The 24,645-nt window shown below is 42.5% G+C and overlaps 1 protein-coding gene across 1 annotated transcript in view; it reads left to right on the forward strand.

Moving 5' to 3' along the window:
* Positions 1–22,924, forward strand: part of CPNE2 (copine 2) — a 75,903-nt gene extending 52,979 nt beyond the window's left edge. The window contains exons 5-16 of the mRNA XM_073582484.1: positions 3,137–3,208; positions 3,343–3,426; positions 4,660–4,749; positions 4,841–4,939; positions 5,229–5,315; positions 8,265–8,324; positions 9,182–9,315; positions 17,193–17,247; positions 17,374–17,425; positions 17,844–17,977; positions 20,154–20,390; positions 20,921–22,924. Of these exons, the coding sequence (XP_073438585.1) occupies positions 3,137–3,208; positions 3,343–3,426; positions 4,660–4,749; positions 4,841–4,939; positions 5,229–5,315; positions 8,265–8,324; positions 9,182–9,315; positions 17,193–17,247; positions 17,374–17,425; positions 17,844–17,977; positions 20,154–20,390; positions 20,921–21,028 (1,212 nt within the window). The 3' untranslated portion in view covers positions 21,029–22,924. The remainder of the gene's footprint in view (positions 1–3,136; positions 3,209–3,342; positions 3,427–4,659; positions 4,750–4,840; positions 4,940–5,228; positions 5,316–8,264; positions 8,325–9,181; positions 9,316–17,192; positions 17,248–17,373; positions 17,426–17,843; positions 17,978–20,153; positions 20,391–20,920) is intronic.
* Positions 22,925–24,645: the final 1,721 nt, after the last annotated feature.

The following is a 24,645-nucleotide window of genomic DNA, read 5'->3' on the forward strand; positions in this document are numbered from 1 at the left end:
TACCACAGCATCTTGCAGCGGCATGCTATTCCATCTGGTTTGTGTTTAGTTGGACCATCATTTATTTTTCAACAGGACAATGACCCCAAACACACCTCCAGGCTGTGTAAGGGCTATTTGACCAAGAAGGAGAGTGATGGGGCGCTGCGCCAGATGACCTGGCCTCCACAGTCACCAGACCTGAACCCAATCGAGATGGTTTGGGGTGAGCTGGACCGCAGAGTGAAGGCAAAAGGGCCAACAAGTGCTAAGCATCTCTGGGAACTCCTTCAAGACTGTTGGAAGACCATTTCCGGGGATTACCACTTGAAGCTCATCAAGAGAATGCCAAGAGTGTGCAAAGCAGTAATCAAAGCAAAAGGTGGCTTCTTTGAAGAACCTAGAATATAAGACATATTTTCAGTTGTTTCACACTTTTTTGTTAATTATATAATTCCACATGTGCTAATTCATAGTTTTGATGCCTTCAGAGTGAATCTACAATTTTCACAGTCATGAAATAAAAGAAAACTCTTTGAATGAGAAGGTGTGTCCAAACTTTTGGTCTGTACTGTATATATGTAATCGATATTACATAGTGTATTACATATTTACAATTTATTACAGTTTTTTGTGTTCTAAAGTTGTATTCCAGTAAATATATATTCTGTTCTATCTAAATATCTGGATTATTGTATCATAAAAATGATGAAATGTCTGATGTTCACACAGTACTACAATAAATTTTTCACTTAAATATAAGCAATATTTGTGGGAGTCTGAGTCGTGGAGTCGGAGTCGGTGTAAGGGAAATTGAGGAGTCGGAGTCGCAGGTTTGGCTTACCGACTCCACAGCCCTGGTTTGCCTCTTTCTGCTTTGTTGTGAGGGTTCAGCGTGCTCCCTGCTGGGGCTGTGCTGGACCCCGCTCCATATGTTACAGATTGTGTCAGTTTGTTCAGTCCCCTGTTATATTAGTCTATTTTGCTTTGCTGCCAGTTCACACCAGAATGCTGATATAGTGGGGGAGAGGTTGTGAGACCTCAGTGTTTTTGGTACATCTGATGTGTTGGATTTTTTAGGGTTTATGCGTGATTGCAGACAGTGTCTTTCCTTTCCTATCCTATCTAGACAGTTTGGGCCCCATCATTTGCTCAGTCTATATTGTGCCTCATCTTGTCTCACCGACAATATATGTTTGGGGGCTATTTCTTTGGGGTTCTATTCTGGGGCAGTTTAGATTTCACCTTTCTTGCTTTAAGCGTAGTTAGTTCTTCGGCTGTGCCGAGGCGTCTAGGGCATCGTAGGTACGCTCCATGGCTACTGCTAGTTGTGTGGTTAGGATTAGGGGTCTGCAATCCGCTAAGTTACCAACCTTTCTGGTTTCCTGGTGGCCTAGCCTATTCCTGCCATCCTCCTCGGTGACCTATTCATAACAGAGGCGTCTGTACGGATACTTCTGGTATTAGCAGGAGGGGTCTGTGCGGATGCTTCTGGTATTAGCAGGAGGGGTCTCTGCGGATACTTCTGGTATTAGCAGGAGGGGTCTCTGCGGATACTTCTAGTATTAGCAGGAGGGGTCTGTGCGGATGCTTCTGGTATTAGCAGGAGGGGTCTCTGCGGATACTTCTGGTATTAGCAGGAGGGGTCTCTGCGGATACTTCTAGTATTAGCAGGAGGGGTCTGTGCGGATACTTCTGGTATTAGCAGGAGGGGTCTGTGCGGATACTTCTAGTATTAGCAGGAGGGGTCTGTGCGGATACTTCTAGTATTAGCAGGAGGGGTCTGTGCGGATACTTCTGGTATTAGCAGGAGGGGTCTCTGCGGATACTTCTGGTATTAGCAGGAGGGGTCTCTGCGGATACTTCTAGTATTAGCAGGAGGGGTCTGTGCGGATACTTCTGGTATTAGCAGGAGGGGTCTGTGCGGATACTTCTGGTATTAGCATGAGGGGTCTATGCGGATACTTCTGGTATTAGCAGGAGGGGTCTGTGCGGTTACTTCTGGTATTAGCAGGAGGGGTCTGTGCGGAAACTTCTGGTATTAGCAGGAGGGGTCTGTGCGGATACTTCTGGTATTAGCAGGAGGGGTCTGTGCGGATACTTCTGGTATTAGCAGGAGGGGTCTGTGCGGAAACTTCTGGTATTAGCAGGAGGGGTCTGTGCGGAAACTTCTGATATAAGCAGGAGGGGTCTGTGCTGATACTTCTGGTATTAGCAGGAGAGATCTGTGCGGATACTTCTGGTATAAGTAGAAGGGGTCTGTGCGGATACTTCAGGTATAAGCAGGAGAGGTCTGTGCGGATACTTCTGGTATAAGCAGGAGTCGTCTGTGCGGATACTTCTGGTATAAGCAGGAGGGGTCTGTGGATACTTCTGGTATAAGCAGGAGGGGTCTGTGGATACTTCTGGTATAAGCAGGAGGGGTCTGTGGATACTTCTGGTATAAGCAGGAGGGGTCTGTGGATACTTCTGGTATAAGCAGGAGGGGTCTGTGGATACTTCTGGTATAAGCAGGAGGGGTCTGTGGATACTTCTGGTATAAGCAGGAGTCGTCTGTGCGGATACTTCTGGTATAAGCAGGAGTCGTCTGTGCGGATACTTCTGGTATAAGCAGGAGGGGTCTGTGGATACTTCTGGTATAAGCAGGAGGGGTCTGTGGATACTTCTGGTATAAGCAGGAGTCGTCTGTGCGGATACTTCTGGTATAAGCAGGAGGGGTCTGTGGATACTTCTGGTATAAGCAGGAGGGGTCTGTGCGACTACTTCGGGTATAAACAGGAGGGGTCTGTGAGGGGGTTCTCATGGTCACATGCAGGACACTCGAACGATTACTTCTTTATATGGGGACACCTGGCATTATTATTTTATAAAGGGTTACTAAAGGCACAAGTACTTTACATGGGGGGAGCGTAGGACATTATTACTTTATATGCCAGCACTTGGGGCATTTTAGAAGCTATACTTAATTTATACAAAATAATCTGGAGCTGCTTCTCTTAGAACTTATTTCCAGCTGGAATAACAGAGGAATGCATTGTACTGTCCCTCATCTCCTAATGGTCCTTTACGACACATTTTTTTTGTTTTTTTCTTAGATATTCAAGTATTAATAAGTCTTCGAAATTATGTTTATTTTTTACGTCTGTCCACAATTTAGGTTATTGCAGAAGAGCTGTCTGATAACAGGGTGATAACACTTTCCATTGCCGGGAGAAAGCTGGATAAAAAGGTGAGAGATCCCACTGTTCTCATGATACACTGAACGGATACCCTTTACTTCCTGGTCACGGACGTCATCATCAGCCTGACTGATATTTGCTCATGATTTTTTTTTTCCCCACTTTTTGATAATTTTCCCAACAGGATTTATTCGGGAAGTCAGATCCATTTTTGGAATTCTACAAACAAGGAGATGATGGGAAATGGATGCTGGTTCATAGGACAGAGGTGAATGTGTAGTGCAAAATTTAGATTGACCTCTGAGTATGTGTAGAAGTAAATCTAAAATTTCCACGTAGTGTTAAAGGGGTTGTCCATGTTTGAGGATTTTTTTTTTACTTAAATGAGTATTTTTTTTCAATTTTTCACGATTTAGCTTTGACAGCCTTTTTATTTAACATTGTTTTGTGACCACATCAAAGTAGAATTACTTTGACATGGTCTGTGGTTATAAAACATCTGAGAGGAGCTCAGGAAAATGACAGATAAGAGTTGGAAACTCTGCAGGCGTAAATAAATATAAACAAAGGAGAAAAAGGAGTATATATGTATAAAATGCAAAATTTTATTAACCTCATATAAAAAGATACTATAATAGCAATAAAGTGCATATACAGACAGTAGTAAAAGATACACAAGGATGGACATGAAGGAAAAGACCCCAGTGTGCCCTGCCAGCTGTGCAGGTAAATGTATAGGCAGAGGGCTGCTCCATAAAGTGCCAGTACCAAACATGACGGTGAAAAATCACCACATAACCCCGTTATCAAATAGGGGTGGCGCTTACCAGTAGAAATAGCGGGCAAAGGACATTGGATTCGGATCCAGAAAAACCCTCGACGCGCGTTTCGCTTCTTGGTGTAACTGCATAAATAAATGATGCAACAAAGAGGCTGAAGGGGAAAAAGGGGCAAAAATTTTAATGAAACCAAATTGCAAAAATACATACATACAGATTGGATGGTCCTCTAGTAATCCGGAATTTGGCAGGTTCAGCCACATCTAGTGGGTGCATTGACGGCACAAAATCGGCACATTATCATGCGCCGCTGGTCTATATACAAGTCAGTACGCGATCATTTACAAATCTGTTTTTATCCCGTTAGACTGGCTCAGCAGCGCCAATATGCTTGATTGTTGTGCCATTCATTTTGTATGGGACTGCCGGAGCACCACACTCTACTTTATCCCTTAGGGATGAATGGAGCGACGGTTAAGCCTCTGCATTGTCGCTCCCCTCTTCTTACACGTGCACACTTGGCTGAGCCAAGGGTACATGAGTGTAGAGGGTGGGTAGAAATGGTCATCGGATCAAACGAACATTTAGCTGACGCCCATCTGACGCACTGGGGCGGATGCCGTTGTCAGTCGTGACAATGGTATGATGGTATCACAGTGGCTTTTTTATGGTCGTGTTTTTATGATCGTGTTTTTTATGGTCGTGTTTTTACTTGTGATCAGGTCATAAAATACACGCTGGACCCCGTGTGGAAGCCGTTCACTGTGCCCTTACAGTCTTTGTGTAACGGAGACATTGAGAAGCCAATAAAGGTCAGTTCTGCGTTGCTAACAGTTTTATGTTGCATTTTGTGATTATTTTTTGTTTAATGTTTTTTTTTAGCTGATAACAATATTTTTACAGATTATATGCCATGATTATGACAATGACGGAGGACACGACTTCATAGGGGAATTTCAGACGACAGCAATCAAACTGTGCGAAGCTCGTGATGCCATGTCTGTGAGTAGCCACCGATTCCACATTCAGGGTGTAGCCGTCACCTTTTAAGATTAACAATAAGTGGCTTTAAAAGGGGTTATCCCATGTATGACCACTGGGGGGGTCCAACTGCTAAGGTCACTCCCCACCTATCCCAAAGTGCTTTGTGTGAATGGAGCTGTACTGAGCATGTGCAACCAGCGCTGTGATGGACCGTGAACAGAGCAGTGGTCGCACATGATCAGTAACGCTCCATTCACATGAAGGACACGAGGAATTATTTTTCTTAGTTTTTTTTTTTTTTTTTCAGGTGGAGTTTGAGTGCATTAACCCAAAGAAGCAAAAGAAGAAGAGAAGCTATAAAAACTCTGGAGTAATTATAATTAAATCCTGTAAGGTAAAGATCTCCCATAAACGTGGGGCTTCTACGTTTTAAAGGGTGATTTCCACACTGTGATGGAGAAGAAAAATCTATACACTGTGTGCAGAATTATTAGGCAAATGAGTATTTTGATCACATCATCCTTTTTACGCATGTTGTCCTACTCCAAGCTGTATAGGCTTGAAAGCCAACTGCCAATTATGTAAATGAGGTGATTTGCATCTCAAATGAGGAGGGGTGTGGTCTAATGACATCAACACCCTATATAAGGTGTGCTTAATTATTAGGCAACTTCCTTTCCTTTGGTAAAATGGGTCCGAAGAAAGATTTGACGGACTCTGAAAAGTCAAAAATTGTGAGATGTCTTGCAGAGGGATGCAGCAGTCTTCAAATTGCCAAACTTTTGAAGCATGATCACCGAACAATCAAGCGTTTCATGGCAAATATCCAGCAGGGTCGCAAGAAGCGTGTTGATAAAAAAAGGCGCCAAATAACTGCCCATGAATTGAGGAAAATCAAGCGTGAAGCTGCTAAGATGCCATTTGCCACCAGTTTTGCCAAATTTCAGAGCTACAACCAGGGCTGTGGAGTCGGAGTCGTGGAGTCGGAGTCGGTGCTCATTTTGGTGGAGTTGGAGTCGGTATAAAATGGACCGACTCCGACTCCTAAAATATATAATAAATTGGGTACAGTAGTTCAATGCAGGATGTGCTGAATATTTTTTCATAGGAGTTTGGGAAAGTTATGAAATGTCCTATAAATGGCTGTTATATTCCTGATCTAAGGCTACATTCACACACAGCGTTTTTCCTGTGTTTTTTGAGGATACGTTTTTCAGCTGCAAAAGCTGATCATCTTTTTAAAAAACTGCATCACCTGAAAGGTTTTTGAGCTCATAGATAATGTTTTCAATAGCAAAAGCAGATTAGAAATCTGCTCTATCTATCCATTTATCCATATCTGTCTATCCATATCGTATCTGTACCAAAAAGAATGAAAACCGGGTAGTACACCAATATATATTCTGTTCTATCTAAATATCTTGATTATTGGATCATAAAAATGATTAAATGTCTGAGGTTCACATTGTACTAGAATACATTTTTCACTTAAATATAAGCAATATGTGTGGGAGTCGTGGAGTCGGAGTCGGTGTAAGGGAAATTTCGGAGTCGGAGTCGCAGGTTTGGCTTACCGACTCCACAGCCCTGGCTGCAACATTACTGGAGTATCAAAAAGCTAAAGGTGTGCCATACTAAGGGACATGGCCAAGGTAAGGAAGGTTGAAAAACGACCACCTTTCAACAAGAAACATAAGATAACACGTCAAGACTGGGCCAAGAAATATCTTAAGACTGATTTTTCTAAGGTTATATGGACTGATGAAATGAGTGACTCTTGATTGGCCAGATGGATGGACCCAAGGCTGAATCAGTAACGGGCAGAGAGCTCCACTCCGACTCAGACGCCAGCAAGGTGGAGGTGGGGTACTGGTATGGGCTGGTACCATCAAAGATGAACTTGTGGGACCTTTTCGGGTTGAGGATGAAGTGAAACTCAACTCCCAGACCTACTGGCAGTTTCTGGAAGACACGTTCTTCAAGCAGTGGTACAGGAAGAAGTCAGTATCGTTCAAGAAAAACATGATTTTCATGCAGGACAATGCTCCATCACATGAATCCAAATACTCCACAGCGTGGCTGCCCAGTAAAGGTCTAATAATGACATGACCCCCTTGTTCACCTGATCCGAACCCCATAGAGAACCTGTGGTCCCTCATAAAATGTGAGATCTACAGGGAGGGAAAACAGTACACCTCTCGGAACAGTGTCTAGGAGGCTGTGGTGGCTGCGGCACGCAATGTTGATCGTAAACAGATCAAGCAACTGACAATATATGGATGGAAGGCTTCTGAGTGTCATCGTAAAGAAAGGTGGCTATATTGGTCACTGATTTTTTTTTTTTGTTTTTGAATGTCAGAAATGTTTATTTCTAAATTTTGTGTTGCTCTATTGGTTTACCTGGTGAAAATAAACAAGTGAGATGGGTATATATTTGGTTTTTATAAGTTGCCTAATAATTCTGCACAGTAATAGTTACCTGAAAAAGATAGCCAAATCTAAAAAAAACCCACTCCAACTTCCAAAAATAGTAAGCTTTGATATTTGAGTCTTTTGGATTGATTGAGAACATAGTTGTTGTTCAATAATAAAAAGAATCCTCTCAAATACAACTTGCCTAATAATTCTGCACGCAGTGTAGATGTGGTGAGAGTCTGTGCACACTCACCTGGAGAGCGTAAGGCAGCACCACTTCTTACCCATTTAGGTCGCAGAGCGGGTTGTGTCAGACACAGAAGACATGAGTGGGTGAATGCTGTTGCGCTGTCGATGCGGCAAGGAAGTCACATACCAGGTAAAGCGAGAGACCTTTATTAGTAGGTCTTCAAAGCACAAACCGGCTTTGTGTTCCGGACCGGAACCTTCATCAGATGAGTAAATAAATCCTTACCAGGTGAAGGATCCGGTCTGGAAGCCAAAAACCTGCATCTCTCTTTACTTGATATGTGACTTCCTTCCCACATCGACAGCACACAAGCATTCTCCTGCTTATATCTTCTATTTTCGTCTTCTCTTTGTTTTCTGTTCGAGGTTTAACAAATGGAGACACTTGTGTGGTGTATGGCTGACTTAGCCCATTGTGAATACATCGCCCACGGTCGCTTTATGGGTCTTAATGGGAATCTGTCAGAAGGTTTTTACTATTTATTCTGAGAGCATCATGATGTAGGGGCAGAGAACCTGATTTCAGCAATGTGTCACTTATTAGGCTGTATGCTGTAATTTCAATACAACCAGTGTTTTATCAGCAGGAGGAAATCACTGCAGTACCATGTGTCTCATGCCATGCAGTGTATCGCAGCCTTATTACCAGTTCTGAGCTGCTGCTGTTTGTGCCTTTCAGATTACAAGAGATTATTCCTTCCTGGATTACATACTCGGAGGATGCCAGTTAATGTTCACAGTAAGTTTTCACTGCACTTGTTATCTTTGCAGATTATTTTAGATTTACAGTCTTTGCAGAATTTTTTTTTTTTTTTTTTTATATCGGGACGATTTTTTTTCGTGTCCACAGCTTGCATGCAGACCTAGGAGTCTCCATAGCAACAGACTACAAACAAGGCCTGTGTGTAGTCAGACCTTGTAGTTGTGTCTTCTCGTAACCTTACAAAACCCTAAAAGAAAGAGAGCAACACATGACCGCAGGATCAGGGGCTTCTATCTGAAGCGTTTCACACCATGTTTGGGCTCCATCAGGGGCTTCCATCGGAAGCATTTCACACCATGTTTGGGCTCCATCAGGGGCTTCCATCGGAAGCATTTCACACCATGTTTGGGCTCCATCAGGGGCTTCCATCGGAAGCATTTCACACCATGTTTGGGCTCCATCAGGGGCTTCCATCGGAAGCGTTTCACACCATGTTTGGGCTCCATCAGGGGCTTCCATCCGAAGCGTTTCACACCATGTTTGGGCTCCATCAGGGGCTTCCATCCGAAGCCCAGAAAAATGGGATACAGCCTGAACCCCGAGAGAGCAATTAAGTATAATAGGACTTCGTTTCACACATTTTTTCCAGCATCTGTCTTTTATGCCTGACAGAACAACGCAGTCTGCTGTGCCATTGTGTCAATATTCAATATTCAGAAGCAGCCCAAATTTGCAGATTTTGGGCTTCATTTGCTCACGGTTCCATTTGAATCAAAGGAAAACAAGGGCAAAAGCAACAAAGAAAAATGTAAAAAAAAATATCCTGAAAACCTGAAGTCTCCTTTTATAGTGAATTTTTTATACTTCATTACGAGTTTCCGCTTTTTCTGTAGGTTGGCATTGACTTTACAGCGTCAAATGGAAATCCTCGAGATGCCTCCTCTCTGCATCATATCAACCCTATGGGCACGAACGAGTATCTTTCTGCATTATGGTCTGTGGGACAAATCATTCAGGATTACGATTCGTAAGTAATGTGATCTACAGGAATTATTTATTGCTCGGAATTAATATTATCCAGTTGGGTACTTGATGAGAGAGCCTCTCCCTTTTTGACCGTGAAAGAATTACATTTAACAGTCACACCCAGAGCACCTAACACATCATTTGCATACGATAGAATTCTGATTTCTCGGGAAGGCAGCAACAGATAGAAGATTATAAAGGTGTCGATGGGTTTATATTTCAAAGACCTATATGGCCAGGTTTGAGGATAGGGTGGGGGTTGATTGATCTTACTGTCAAGAGTCCCATTAATGGCTCAAAACAATATCTGCCCAGGTTTATGTTTCTACACTATAACGTTACAGATACATGTCACGATAACACACGGGTTAAGGCGTCTTCACTCTGTACAGATCGATCCTTGTTACTTGACCACCCGTAGCCATACATCAAAGATTATCTTACAGTAGGGTTGAAGGGTCGGGTTACCACTAATGAATAACGTTTGGCTGACATGCATTATTTGAGTACTAATTACGGTATATCATTCTTAATACCACTGCTAGATATCACGTTAGTGGATATGGACATCTTCGGGGCATATTATCTCGTAAATGTTTGTATTTTTGTCATAAAACACCCTTTTTTGAGATCGGGTTACATTTTAAAAAAACTTTGGGTCATTTGGATTCTACATCCTCCGTGTATCGCAGTGCATTGGAGACTGCAAAAAGGGTTCATAGTGAATTAGTCAGTGAGTTCTTATGGTTTTTATTAACTCTCTGTAACTATAATCCCTGCCTATTGTCTCTGCCCTCCTGAACAATCTTCTAAGCAGATTTGTAAACAGTAAAACTTTGAGGTTCATTTACACAAACCGACCAGTAGCATGAAATGACTGCTGATCAACCGCACTTCTGTAATAGATCGCTTAGTACGCACATGTTGCCATTGTTCTCGGCAGCACGAGTCTGTTTACAAAGGAATACGTGCTGCCGAGAAGGATGATCTTTTGTGCAATGCAAAAGATCACTTCACCTGACGAAGGAGCGTTTTGCTGTTTAGACTACATGATTATCGTAAACTGAGCATTCCTAGGAAGACTTGTTAATAATAATCTGTCTTAATGGATCTTTAAACTCTGGGTTGGTCATGAATCTTATGGAAAATCATTCAGGAGAAGAGAGATAAGGGTTACAGACTAGATTCGTCGTAAGAGCTTACTTTCTTAGGGTGTCTAAGGCATTCCTGGAAACACTCGTTCACAATAATTTGCCTAAATGGACCTTATAAATCAGTTTGGAAAATTATTTAGGAGAAGAGAGATAAGGGTTAGGCCGGGGTCACACTAGAGAGGAATACGGACGAGTGAGAGGCGTAAAAAGCACGCATTACACACGGACCAATGATTCTCTATGGGGCAGCTCCCAACAGCCGTATAATTTTCGCCTGTATTCTACGGTCCGTGCCAATCGCAGCATACTGCGATTGTGAGCGTACTACGGCCGTAGTACGCCAATGCAAGTCTATGGGTGCGCAAAAAATACGCATTACACACGGACCACACATGTGACTTGCGAGAAATACGCACCTGGTGACTTTCAGAAAAGCCGGCAATTCAGTGCGCTATACAGTAAACTCACACAGACAGGTTTAATAAAGAAACGAAAGAATAGATATAGACACATAGAATACACACACATATATATATATATATATATATATATATATATATATATATACTGTGTGAATATATATATATATATATATATATATATATATATATATACTGTGTGAATATATATATATATATATATATATATATATATATATATATATATATATATATATATGTGTATATATATATATATATATATATATATATATATATATATATATATATATATATATATATATATGTCATTGTGACAAACATATATATATATATATATATTTATATTTCACAGAGTTCTTCATAGCAGAATAGCCGCTAATTAAATTGCCGGCTTCTATCAAATCCTTCCCCAATCTGACATGAAATGACACATGGTTTACATTCAGTAAACCATTTCATTTCATGTTTTTTTTTTATATGTCCTTGACTAATAATTAGATGAGGGTTTGTGTGCAAAATTTGGGAGTTGTAGTTGTTGTTTTAAGGGGTTAATTTGTTGTTAAAAAATGCGTGGCCTTCCCATTGCCCTATAATGGTGGCGAGTGGGTTAATATCACCATTCGATTGTAAGGTGACATTAACCCTTTGTTAGATTAACCCATTCGCCACCGCTACAGGGCAATGGGAAGGCCACGCATTTTTTAACAACGAATTAACCCCTTAAAATAACAGCAGGGGAGCCGGTCAGAGGTAAGTAGCACATGTAGCGATATCGCTAGCAATATCGCTGCAACGTCACAAAATCTGTGACTTTACAGCGATATTGCTAGCGATATCGCAGTGTGTAGCGGGGGCTTTAGTGTGACCCCGGCCTTATAGGCCAGAGGAGTCGTAAGAACGTCCTGACCAAGGGTGCATTTAAATACAGCATTAAGCGACTGCAATTCAGATGCACCCTGAATGACCAGTCATAGATCATTCAGTGCACACTGATTGCCATTGTTTTCAGCATAAAATCTCCTGTTTACACAGGATGATCTGCTGCTGGGAACTATGATCTTCTGTGCTGCAAAAGATCAGTTCACCCGACGAGCGAGCGTTTTGTTGTTTCATCGGATAATCAGCAGCCTGTTTACACTGGAAGATTAAAGTAAACTGGACTTTCCTAGGAAAACTCATTCATAATAATCTGTCTAAACAGACCTTTGCAGTTTGAGTTGGTCATGAATTGGATTTGAAAATCATTCAGGAGAAGAGAGATAAGGGTTACAGGCTAGTTATCGTAAGAGCTCCCTGTGTAAGGGTGCTTATACACTGCCATGTTTGCCGGTCAGCTTTGTTTAACAGTCCGTTTACACAGGCAGACTGCGCTTCAGATGCACGGCCATGGATCATTCGGTGCGCACATGCTACCATTTTTCTCGGCAGCACAGGTCCTGTTTACACAGGACGATCTGTTGAGAGCGATAATCTTTTGTGCAAATCAAAAATCATTTTACGGATACATAAAGGCTTTCATAAGCAAATGGTTCAATATTTTTTAACCAATTCTTAGTGCAAAAAAAAAAATATATATATAGAACCGCTAAATGGCAGAACCTAGGCGGGAATCATTTGTCTTAATCACCAGTGGAGTAGCGTTCATTTTTTGGCCATATCTAACATAAAGCTCTAGTAGACAAAACCGGTTGGCCTTTAGTGATCTAATAAAGTCTGCACAAGAAAAGCTTAAAAAAAAAAAAAAAAAAAAAAAGAGAGCCCTCCTGTAATATCAGACTGTCAGAAGACGAACGTGGGAGATGAGTGTGCTGATCTTGTCGCGTGCAGTGACCTTTCAGCTCATGAGATGTGAGGGCAGGGCCCCATGATTGGTCGGTGACGTGATGTAGGGACAAACGGAACATATTTTGCTCAATCAGATGATAGGACTGATGACAGCAGCAGGGGAAGAGTGTGTTGACATTGTTAGAGGCAGTGACCTGGACAAGGGCAATTTCACGATGGGAAGGAAGAAGATGCAGCAGAACGCCGGAAGGCGCAGGCAATCCTGGATATCCAGCGAGGCACATAAATATAAAAATGATGGTGTCAGACTCCTCTCCACGTGAGAGAAAACTTCTTTTCTCCCACTTGTTGGACGTCTTCTCTGAGAATAAAATAGTCATTAATTGTCAGTTGTGGCACTTCACATCTAACTACATGAATCCCATCACATAGAAAAAAACCCCGTGCGCTGAGAATGTTAAGTGATTATACTGAAATCGGCACAACAGTTACCATGGGAACACAGTCATTTATCTTCTGTCGCTTGCTGGGATGGAAAAATGGATTCCTGTCAAGTGACAAAAAAATCATCTTAAGTAAAAGCTTTCGGTATGTATGTGGATCAGGAATCGTCTCGTCAAGGAAAAATGTGATTTGGATGAAATGGGAGGAAAAATAAACATATGTATATTTTATGTGTGTGTGTATATATAATAGTGTATATATACTTATATACAGTTGTGGCCAAAAGTATTGACACCCCTGCAATTCTGTCAGATAATACTCAGTTTCTTCCTGAAAATGATTGCAAACACAAATTCTTTGGTATTATCTTCATTTAATTTGTCTTAAATGAAAAAACACAAAGAATTGTCCTAAAGCCAAATTGGATATAATTCCACACCAAACATAAAAAAGAGGGTGGACAAAAGTATTGGCACTGTTCGAAAAATCATGTGATGCTTCTCTAATTTGTGTAATTAACAGCACCTGTAACTTACCTGTGGCACCTAACAGGTGTTGGCAATAACTAAATCACACTTGCAGCCAGTTGACATGGATTAAAGTTGACTCAACCTCTGTCCTGTGTCCTTGTGTGTACCACATTGAGCATGGAGAAAAGAAAGAAGACCAAAGAACTGTCTGAGGACTTGAGAAACCAAATTGTGAGGAAGCATGAGCAATCTCAAGGCTACAAGTCCATCTCCAAAGACCTGAATGTTCCTGTGTCTACCGTGCCCAGTGTCATCAAGAAGTTTAAAGCCCATGGCACTGTGGCTAACCTCCCTAGATGTGGACGGAAAAGGAAAATTGACAAGAGATTGTGCGGATGTTGGATAAAGAACCTCGACTAACATCCAAACAAGTTCAAGCTGCCCTGCAGTCCGAGAGTACAACAGTGTCAACCCGTACTATTCGTCGGCGTCTGAATGAAAAGGGACTGTATGGTAGGAGACCCAGGAAGACCCCACTTCTTACCCCGAGACATTAAAAAGCCAGGCTGGAGTTTGCCAAAACTTACCTGAAAAAGCCTAAAACGTTTTGGAAGAATGTTCTCTGGTCAGATGAGACAAAAGTAGAGCTTTTTTGGCAAAGGCAGCAACATAGAGTTTAAAGGAGAAAAAAAGAGGCATTCAAAGAAAAGAACACGGTCCCTACAGTCAAACATGGCGGAGGTTCACTGATGTTTTGGGTTTGCTTTGCTGCCTCTGGCACTGGACTGCTTGACCGTGTGCATGGCATTATGAAGTCTGAAGACTACCAACAAATTTTGCAGCATAATGTAGGGCCCAGTGTGAGAAAGCTGGGTCTCCCTCAGAGGTCATGGGTCTTCCAGCAGGACAATCACCCAAAACACACTTCAAAAAGCACTAGAAAATGGTTTGAGAGAAAGCACTGGAGACTTCTAAGGTGGCCAGCAATGAGTCCAGACCTGAATCCCATAGAACACCTGTGGAGAGATCTAAAAATGGCAGTTTGGAGAAGGCACCCTTCTAATATCAGGGACCTGGAGCAGTTTGCCAAAGAAGAATGGTCTAAAATTCCAGCAGAGCATTGTAAGAAACTCATTGATGGTTACCGGAAGCGGTTGGTCGCAGTTATTTTGGCTAAAGGTTGTGCAACCAAGTATTAAGCGGAGGGTGCCAATACTTTTGTCTGGCCCATTTTTGCAGTTTTGTGTGAAATGATAAATGTTTTGCTTCATTCTCTTTTGTGTTTTTTCATTTAAGACAAATTAAATGAAGATAATAATACCAAAGAATTTGTGTTTGCAATCATTTTCAGGAAGAAACCGAGTATTATCTGACAGAATTGCAGGGGTGTCAATACTTTTGGCCACAACTGTAAATATACACGTGTGTATATCTAATATATATAATATTGTATATACAGTGCCTTGCGAAAGTATTCGGTCCCCTGGAACTTATCAACCTTTTCCCACATATCATGCTTCAAACATAAAGATACCAAATGTAAATTTTTGGTGAAGAATCAACAACAAGTGGGACACAATTGTGAAGTTGAACGAAATCTATTGGTTATTTTAAATTTTTGTGGAAATTCAAAAACTGAAAAGTGGGGCGTGCAATATTATCCGGCATCTTTACTTTCAGTGCAGCAAACTCACTCCAGAAGTTCATTGTGGATCTCTGAATGATCCAATGTTGTCCTAAATGACTAATGATGAAAATATAATCCACCTGTGTGTAATCAAGTCTCCGTATAAATGCACCTGCTCTGTGATAGTCTCAGGGTTCTGTTTGAAGCACAGAGAGGAAAAGGTTGAAAAGTTCCCGGGGGCTGTATACTTTTGCAAGGCACTGTATAAATATTATATACTGTGTGTGTATATACAAATATTAAATAGTGTGTGTGTGTATATGTGTATATGTATATATATATATATATATATATATATATATATATATATATATATATATATATATATATATATATGTATGTGTGTGTTTTTATATACGCACATATAATGGGGATTATCGATATAACTCCCATTGCCAAGAAGGTGCAATACACCAGTCATATAAGGACAATGTACATGGCTCAACGCAACTAATTTAAGTGATCTCTCCAAATTCAGCAAAAATGCCACTTTTACGGTCTACTGCAGTCTCAGAATTATTCAGAACCCCTCCTAAGAGCGCACATCTCCAGATCAGGTGTTGGTTGCATCAGGTTTGCTTGAGATGATAAAACGTCCTGTACCTGGACTGGCTGGGGGTTTGTTGACTGATGTTTGCTTTGATGATAGAAATATGACTAACTCAAGACACAGGTCAAAAAGACTGAGAAGGGATCATTGCCTTGTACATACGAGGAAAAAAATATGATAGCATTAGATTTTTCTAGAGCTAAATTTACAAGCAGATCTCACAAGTTCAAAGTTGAAGGTACACAGGCTACACGTCCTGGACGTGACAGAATGCGGAAAAGATCATCAGCTGCCACGAGATTGCTGACAAGGCCAATAATCAAAAACATGAGAACTTACCTGGTCTATGAATCGGCAATATGTCTGGAGGAGGAAGAATGAAGCAGCTGTTAAAAAGAACACTCTGCTTACTGTGAAACATGGTCGGTGGCTTGGTAGTGCCTACAGTGAAGCATGACAGCAGCTCTGTGATGCTCACATTGAACCTTGGTGGTAACTCCGTGATGCCTACAATGAAACATGGTGATGGTTTGGTGATACCAACAGTGAAGGATGGCAGTGGTGCCTAAAGTGAATCAGGGCGGGAGCGCAGTAGTGCCTACAGTGAAGTTTGGCAGAGGCTCTGTGATACCTACAGTGAAGCATGGTAGTCTCTCAGTGATACTTCGAGGTTACTTTGCTTTCCTTGGAAACCAACAGCGTTTGTAGGTTAAGATGGATTCAATAGAAAACGTTGAAGCTCGGGCGTTATTGCGCCTTCCAGCAGGACAATGATTAGAAGCATATTTCACTGTCCATCAAGGTTTGGTGTCTGAAGTCCTAGAATATTTGGAGTGGCTGTATCAGTCGCCGGATTATTATCCCATCAGAAATCTTTGGTGAGATTTGAAGAAGGTGGATTCAGCAAACCCAATAATATTTGTGTCCTGGAGGTCATTGCCCATGAGAAATGGGCTAAGATTCCTCAGGAGCGCTTCATAAACCATTGTCTAGTTATAGATCATGTTGCAGCAGGTTATAACAGCTAGAAGAGTTCTACTAAGTATTAATTAAAGGTGCTTGTCATGTCAGTAACAGTGGCATTGTGTGTGGAGTTGTGTTGAGTGATTTACCAGTACATTTCACTGTGAACAGCAGAAAGATTGTAAATGTTCCTAATAAACCCATTATGTATGGGGGGGGGGGGGGGGAATAATCTTGATTACAGCTGTATCTAATCATTGTAATGAAAGTTATATATAGAATATGACTGTATAAAATTAGAAGCAAATGTACCGATAAGATCATATATGGGCGCACTCGTATTGATTGATCATTTATATATTCATGCTGTTTTCTTTACTCGCAGTGACAAGCTCTTCCCTGCCCTGGGGTTTGGGGCTCAGCTACCTCCTGAATGGAAGGTATTATAACCCTAATTTTTTTTTTTCATTCTGCATACTGTATAAATTATAAATTGCATTGTTGACACATAAGTCTGATTTTATGAGGATATGAAAAGAATTTAATGTATTTTTTTTCTTTTCCAGGTGTCTCATGAATTTGCCATCAATTTTAATCCTACCAGCCCTTTCTGCTCAGGTAAGTCCTTGATTAGTCATACTATTTGAGCACTGATATTTCCAGTCCTCGTGTCTCTTAAAGGGAGCTAGTAACCCCTTTAATCAGTTCCAGACCCCAATTGTATACTCTCTTCCTGCAGCGGCGCCATCTCGGCAATGTTCTCGGGACTTGTTTTGCCGTGTGCCGGCTGCAGCTCGTCAGCTTCCGCCCAAGTTGTGAGATGGCGGTGGTAAAATGCTGCCATAATATATTATATCATGGCGCACTAGATACTATTTTATATTTGTTTATTTTATTGTGTTGAAAAAAGTGGAATAAAAAGAGTTTGTTGATATCTCCCAGGTTTCACGTGGGTTGTTATTTGGGTATTTACACTTAATTGTGGGCATGATTTCCCCTTCTGGACGAATGACGGCTCATTTCTGTCTTTCTTTAGGTGTGGAGGGCATTATAGAGGCCTACTCCGCTTGCCTCCCTCACATACGGTTCTATGGACCCACCAATTTTTCACCCATTATTAATCATGTTGCACGATTTGCAGCTCAAGCCATTCAGCAGCCATCAGCAGGGGTGAGTGCCCGAGCAGAAAGCAGGCGGTTTCTTCCATACCATAAAGCTGGCCACACACTAGATTACCGCCCAATGTCCGAACCCTACTGTTTCAACATGTCCAATCCTTAACGGGCAACGTATGCATTTATATGGGAGGTGAGGTGGATTCTCGGACGCTCGAACAAGCAAGCAATGTAGGATGTAGGGTAAATTATATATCACCATTAGGATTGGTGCAAATCAATTCATACATCCCATTCCAACGGTGTCAACGGTGCACGGGAGCGGGAATACCCCCTCTAAGGCTGGTTTCACATTTGCGTTTTTTAGCGCTGGAAAAAAACGCATATGTGCGCATGCGTTTTTTCCCCCTATATTTAACATGGGTGCGCATACCTGCGCGCTTGTAAGCGCATGTATGCGATTTTCATGCGCTGCGTTTTTTTTGGGGTGTGCGTTTGTATTTTCCAGACGCAGCATGTTGCATTTTTTGGCCCTGCAAAAAAGCGCATGCGCACATATGCGCACGTTTTGCGCTAAAAATGGCCATTATAGCCTATGGATGCGCATATGTGCGCACTGGCATGCTCATGTATGCGTTTTTTTGCATATGCGTTTTTTTTTTTTTAACCATGGAATTTAGGGGTTTGGGTTAGAGTTAGGGTTAGTTAAGGGGGTTTAGGGTTAGGGTTAGGGTCAGGGTTAGGGTTGGGGTTTGGGTCAGGGTTAGGGTTAAGTATGGTTTGGTTAAGGGTTAGGGTCAGGGTTAGGGTCAGGATTAGGGTTAAGTATGGTTTTGTTAAGGGTTAGGGTTAGGGTTAGGGTTAGGGTCAGGGTTAGGGTCAGGGTTAGGGTTAGGGTCAGGGTTAGGGTTAAGTATGGTTTTGTTAAGGATTAGGGTCAGGTTTAGGGTCAGGATTAGGGTTAAGTATGGTTTGGATAAGAGTTAGGGTCAGGGTTAGGGTTAGGGTCAGGGTTAGGGTCAGGGTTAGGGTTAGGGTCAGGGTTAGGGTTAAGTATGGTTTTGTTAAGGATTAGGGTCAGGTTTAGGGTCAGGATTAGGGTTAAGTATGGTTTGGTTAAGAGTTACGGTCAGGGTTAGGGTTAGGGTCAGGGTTAGGGTTAAGTATGGTTTTGTTAAGGGTTAGGGTCAGGATTAGGGTTAAGTATGGTTTTGTTAAGGGTTAGGGTCAGGGTTAGGGTCAGGGTTAGGGTTAGGGTCAGGGTTAGGGTTAGGGTCAGGGTTAGGGTTAAGTATGGTTTTGTTAAGGGTTAGGGTCAGGGTTAGGGTTAGGGTTAGGGTTAGTAAAGTCATGGTTTGGGTAGTGTGAGGGGCCACCTAAAAATGTTGGAAAAAACCGCAAACGCGGTAAAAACGCACTAAAAACGCATACAAACGCATAAAAACGCTGCGTTTTTTTCATGCATGCTCATAAAAATGCTTGAAAAAAACGCAGCAGTTGTATGCTTTTGTATGCGTTTTTTCAATGCGTTTTTTTGCGGGAAAAACGCGCTGCAAAAAAAAGCAAGTGTGAAACTAGCCTTACCTGCCACCATACCCAGCTCTCTCTTTGATTAGTCATCCTGGTGCGACGTCACACGCGTCATGTTTCGGCAATGATGTCGTGCCAATCAAAAGAAGAGCCGCAGGTGAGTGGCGGTTCACACGCTCCTGTGCTGACAGTCCAACCGAATGAGAATGGAGCTCTAAAATGCCCTGCTAGAATGGAGTGGTGGTTGAGCATGTTTGCCACCGCAAGTTATCACCTATCCATTGGGTAATTGGGACAACCCGTTTATAAGTTCTATTCACACTATGCAAAGGTGCAGGATTTTTTTAAACTTTTAGCCAAAACCAGGAGCGGACTTGGCCTGAGCACAAGAAGCACTTTTTGGAAATAGTTGTGTTGTGGTACTGATCATAGAAGATCCGGGTACCAAAGGGGACTGGGTGGAAAAGGGGACTGGGTGGAAAAGGGGACTGGGTGGAAAAGGGGACGGGGGAAAATGAGCCTAGAGGGAAAGGAATCTAGGGTGAAAGGGGACTGGGGGAAAAGGGGCCTAGATGAAAGGAAGTCTTGGGTAAAAGGGACATAGGGATAAGGGGCTGGGAAAAGGGTCCAGGGAAAGTCAGTACATAAATTGGGCGTGCTCCACTCACCACTTTCCGTTTTTCTTTTTCTTTCTCCATCAGCAATACTTTATCCTCCTCATTATAACAGACGGGGTCATCAGTGACATGGATGAAACCAGACACGCAATTGTCCAAGCTTCTAAGCTGCCCATGTCCATTATAATCATTGGGGTAGGAAACGCAGACTTTTCCGCTATGGAGTTCCTTGATGGAGATAACAGAATGCTCCGATCTTACACCGGGGAGGAGGCGTCCAGAGACATCGTGCAATTCGTACCATTCCGGGAGTTTCGCAATGTAAGTCGTCCGTATCATGCTCATTGTGCAGGAGACACTTGGTGGAAGTAATATCTTATGTAATCTACACAAGAGAAGAGAAATAGAGGCAAAACTGCAAGACAAAAAAGACAAATCTTCATGCATTGCATGGCTCAAAAAATTGCTGACCTCTGTATTAGGTTGTGATCGCCGCAACTAGTATCCAGTCCCCAGAATTGTAGATTAGGGGGCTGTGTACCCGACTGGTCATCGGGTAGGATGATCTTTGGCAACGCTTGCATCTTAGGGATGTATATAGCATGAAGACCGACCATAAGTTATTTCGGGGGGTGCTGTGAGGAGACGGAATTGGCAAAGGGGTCTATATTCTCAATGGGCAGTGAGAACGTGTACCAGTCTCAAAGAGACCAAAGTGGGCTGTGGTGATCCTCCAGCTGCACCCCTAGTAGTGGAATATATCTGTACTTGTACATCCATCTTCATGTGACGCTCAGATCACATGTTACCCCCAAAGCTTGTTAACATCCTTTTTCTTTTTCCCTTTTCAGGCCCCTAAAGAAACTCTGGCCAAAGCCGTTCTTGCCGAACTGCCGCAACAAGTGGTCGATTACTTCAAGAGCCACAATCTCCCACCCATCAAGTCCGAGGGTGTATAACCGTCCATATAGCAATTTCCAACGTGCCATAAAAAAACTCCCTGTGGGCAGCCCTTGTATAAAACCAGCAACCCTGAGGTGTGCAATCGTTTTTTGATGGCGACGCTTAAGACAATGACATTGGTTTCTGTTATTAAAGCCATTGTTTAATTTTCTAAGGCCGGAGACTGTGCTGACCTCCGGTCCTGGAATGCTGCTATCGTATCCTGGTCATCCCGGAGACGTCCATTGATTCATATGGCATTTTTAGTTGTCGGTGAGGACTCCTGTCGGACAAGACGTACAAGAATGCACCTGTTTAGTGATGGAGGATAATTCGGGATGGCACGGCGCTGATATTTGGAGTTGTAGCGGGGTCGCAGATTACAGTATTTTAGTAGTGAAAATGGTATCTTGAAACCCAGGGCTTGGGATACCATGATTCCCTTCGTAAGTAAAGAGCCACAGACATACGTCAGCATCTTTGGTGCAAACTCAACAGATCTAGGTCTGCACGAAGAGCCAGACCTTTATTAGATGAGAGTGTGACTCCTCAGCGGTTCTGCCCGAACGCTCAGTGATTGGCTGTATACATAACAGACACTAAGCGCAGCGGCGTGGACTCAGCGCTGGACCCAGGGAGAGAGAGTAAGATACTATTTTTACAGTTGGGGGACAAAACAATTTAATGATCCAATCTTTCTGTCCCCATACAGCCTGCTTACCATCAGCAGCGCATTGGCTATTTACACCAGGAGATGTGCTGCCGACACCGGTGATTTTTATGCCAGCGTAAATCATCCAATCTGCCAACAATCGAGTGTTTTGGCTAATCGGCAACACAAGCTAATGATCAGTGACGAGCGTTCTCATGACCTCGCATTCTCTGATTATTATGACTCTTTACAGGTATGTTAGATAAAATTGGGAACACTCGTTTCCGGTTATCGACCCATCTAAATGGGCTGGAAATCGGCCAAATAAGCAGAATGCTTAGTCATTGGAGGCAAGTGTTAAATTTGTCGAACTCGGCAGCACGTCGTCCTGTGTAAACTTGGCATGTGCTGCCGATTAACGATGATATTCAATGCGCACAGCACATATTGAACATGCCAGTAATCGATTGCCATTCAGCTTGCATGTAGTCGATTGGCGGCATGCCTGCGGTGGTCTCGTGAATTGGTTGCTCTCATGCAGCGGTTACAAACCACAACAGCCTTCTGCCGTTGCGTGTTTTCCACACAATTACTTAATCCTCCCGCGAAACAGATGTTTCCCTTCAAGATGAAGTGACTGTGTTGAAAGACAAGTCTGGTGTGGTTTTCAGCCGCAGCGTAGCCGCTTCATGTGAAAGCAGCCTTAAACTTGGTTCCGAGTTCAGACCATTGCATTGATTGAAATCCTCTTCGTTCTCAAGAACAAAAAGATTCCTAATTCTATAGTTTACTGCTCATTGCCTAGGTTACAGGCCACCACTGCAGTCTATCAGAAGTAGATAGGTTCTTAGGCAAGTCGTTTGCAGCTGGCAAAGTCCAGGCAAGTCCGGCCATCTTCGGTGCCCTTGCGCTCCTTCGATTCGGTGTGTAGCATCGGAGAGCGCACAGAGCATAGCAGCCATGCCGCTGGCCCGATCTGTCAATCTTCAGGAGCACACTGTCTCCCGACAAGCAGGAAGCTTGGAGGCAGGGGAGCGCTGTGCTCCTGAAGACCAAAAATGGGCTCCCGAAGTAATAGTAGACCACACGAGTCTAAGCTGATGGACCCCTCCTTTCTGATTATTATTGTCATATTTATATATTGGACTGTATATAGTACATGTGAATATAAAGGGAGAGCTGATGGATGTGAGTGCACCTGATTGAAAGCTACTAGTAAATCTCAAGAGGCCCGTGTGGGTAGTAAAGGTGTAAAAAGATATATATTCTGTAAATTACTGGTCCTTAGGTGTGTATCTTACAGCTTAAAGGGGTTAGTCTTATCCAAACCGGCCCTGTCCATATGCCTTATTAGGTTTATGGAGGTACTCCCAGGTGGGAATCCCTCTGTTAGCTGGAGCAAAGAGGGGGGAAAAAGGGGCTACAAGTATGGTGGATAGTATTAAGGAAGGTTCAGACCATGCAGACTTGCTGTGTTTTTGTTAACTGCGAGTACATTACATTACCTGTGCACAGATAAACGAGCAGCTGTGGATTTTAGCCTTCATTAGTGGTTGGAGATTTATACGGCTCGAGGTTACAACACTTTTAGTTGTCCAGATTCTACAAAGCAAACTGCATGCAGTATGAAATAGATCCCAGACCTGATGGGGCAGGTGTGTTTACTATGAAAATGCATCTCGTAATGGCTATAGAATAAATTTTTGTAAAGTTTTCCGTTCCGCAATATCAAAATGAGCCAAGCTAGAAAAATACTCTATGGACAATTTTTTTTTAAAATGAGATTAAAAAAAAAAAAAATGTTTGCATGAAAATTTTTGGCTTTTACAGGCTCTTTATTTTCCTGCACGTTCAAGATTGATCTGATCTGTGATCATGAATCCGCGGAGAGGAGCTCCGAAAAGAGATGAGAGTTACAAACTCCCCTCTGTCGGTCATAATGAGCTCACTGGTGGATCCTCCATTAACTCATTCTACAGCCAGTAACACACAGTGCAACACAGCAGCTATAGAATACAAACAGGCAACGTTTCTAATAAAACCCAATTGCAAAAACATTTTTCTAGCCCCAAACATGTATTTATAAAAACAAAAAAGGTCCCCCAAAAGTGGGCAGCACCATTATATTTTAAAATAGGATTATAAAGTCATTCTGACATGGTTTTTTATAACAAGTACACCAGCCTCATCAGGTATAAGAAATCTACTGTAAAATGTAGTGACATATCCACTGGGGATTCTACAGCCGGGGCCACACCATGTGTATCCACTGTGCAGCGATACAACTTTTACGGATGCCAAAGGTTTTTGCAGGAGAAGCTCAAGTCCAAGATTGGCGAACCTAAGGCTTGTTGAACTACAAATCTCAGAAGATCTACGAGAACGTACAGTACTTATCACCACGAGATGGATGTTTGCTGATATTATATATACACTCACTGGCCACTTTATTAGGTACACCATGCTAGTAAGGGGTTGGACCCCCTTTTGCCTTCAGAACTGCCTCAATTCTTCGTGGCAGAGATTCAACAAGGTGCTGGAAGCATTCCTCAGAGATTTTGGACCATATTGACATGATGGCATCACACAGTTGGCGCAGATTTGTCGGCTGCACATCCCTGATGCGAATCTCCCGTTCCACCACATCCCAAAGATGCTCTATTGGATTGAGATCTGGTGACTGAGGAGGCCATTTGAGTACAGTGAACTCATTGTCATGTTCAAGAAACCAATCTGAGATGATTCGAGCTTTATGACATGGCGCATTATCCTGCTGAAAGTAGCCATCAGATGTTGGGTACATTGTGGTCATAAAGGGATGGACATGGTCAGCAACAATACTCAGGTAGGCTGTGGCGTTGCAACGATGCTCAATTGGTACCAAGGGGCCCAAAGAGTGCCAAGAAAAAATTCCCCACACCATGACACCACCACCACCAGCCTGAACCGTTGATACAAGGCAGGATGGATCCATGCTTTCAT

This window comes from Dendrobates tinctorius, unplaced genomic scaffold (genome assembly GCF_039654945.1).
Source record: "Dendrobates tinctorius isolate UK_male_01 unplaced genomic scaffold, ASM3965494v1 ptg000009l, whole genome shotgun sequence".
NCBI lineage: Eukaryota > Metazoa > Chordata > Amphibia > Anura > Dendrobatidae > Dendrobates > Dendrobates tinctorius.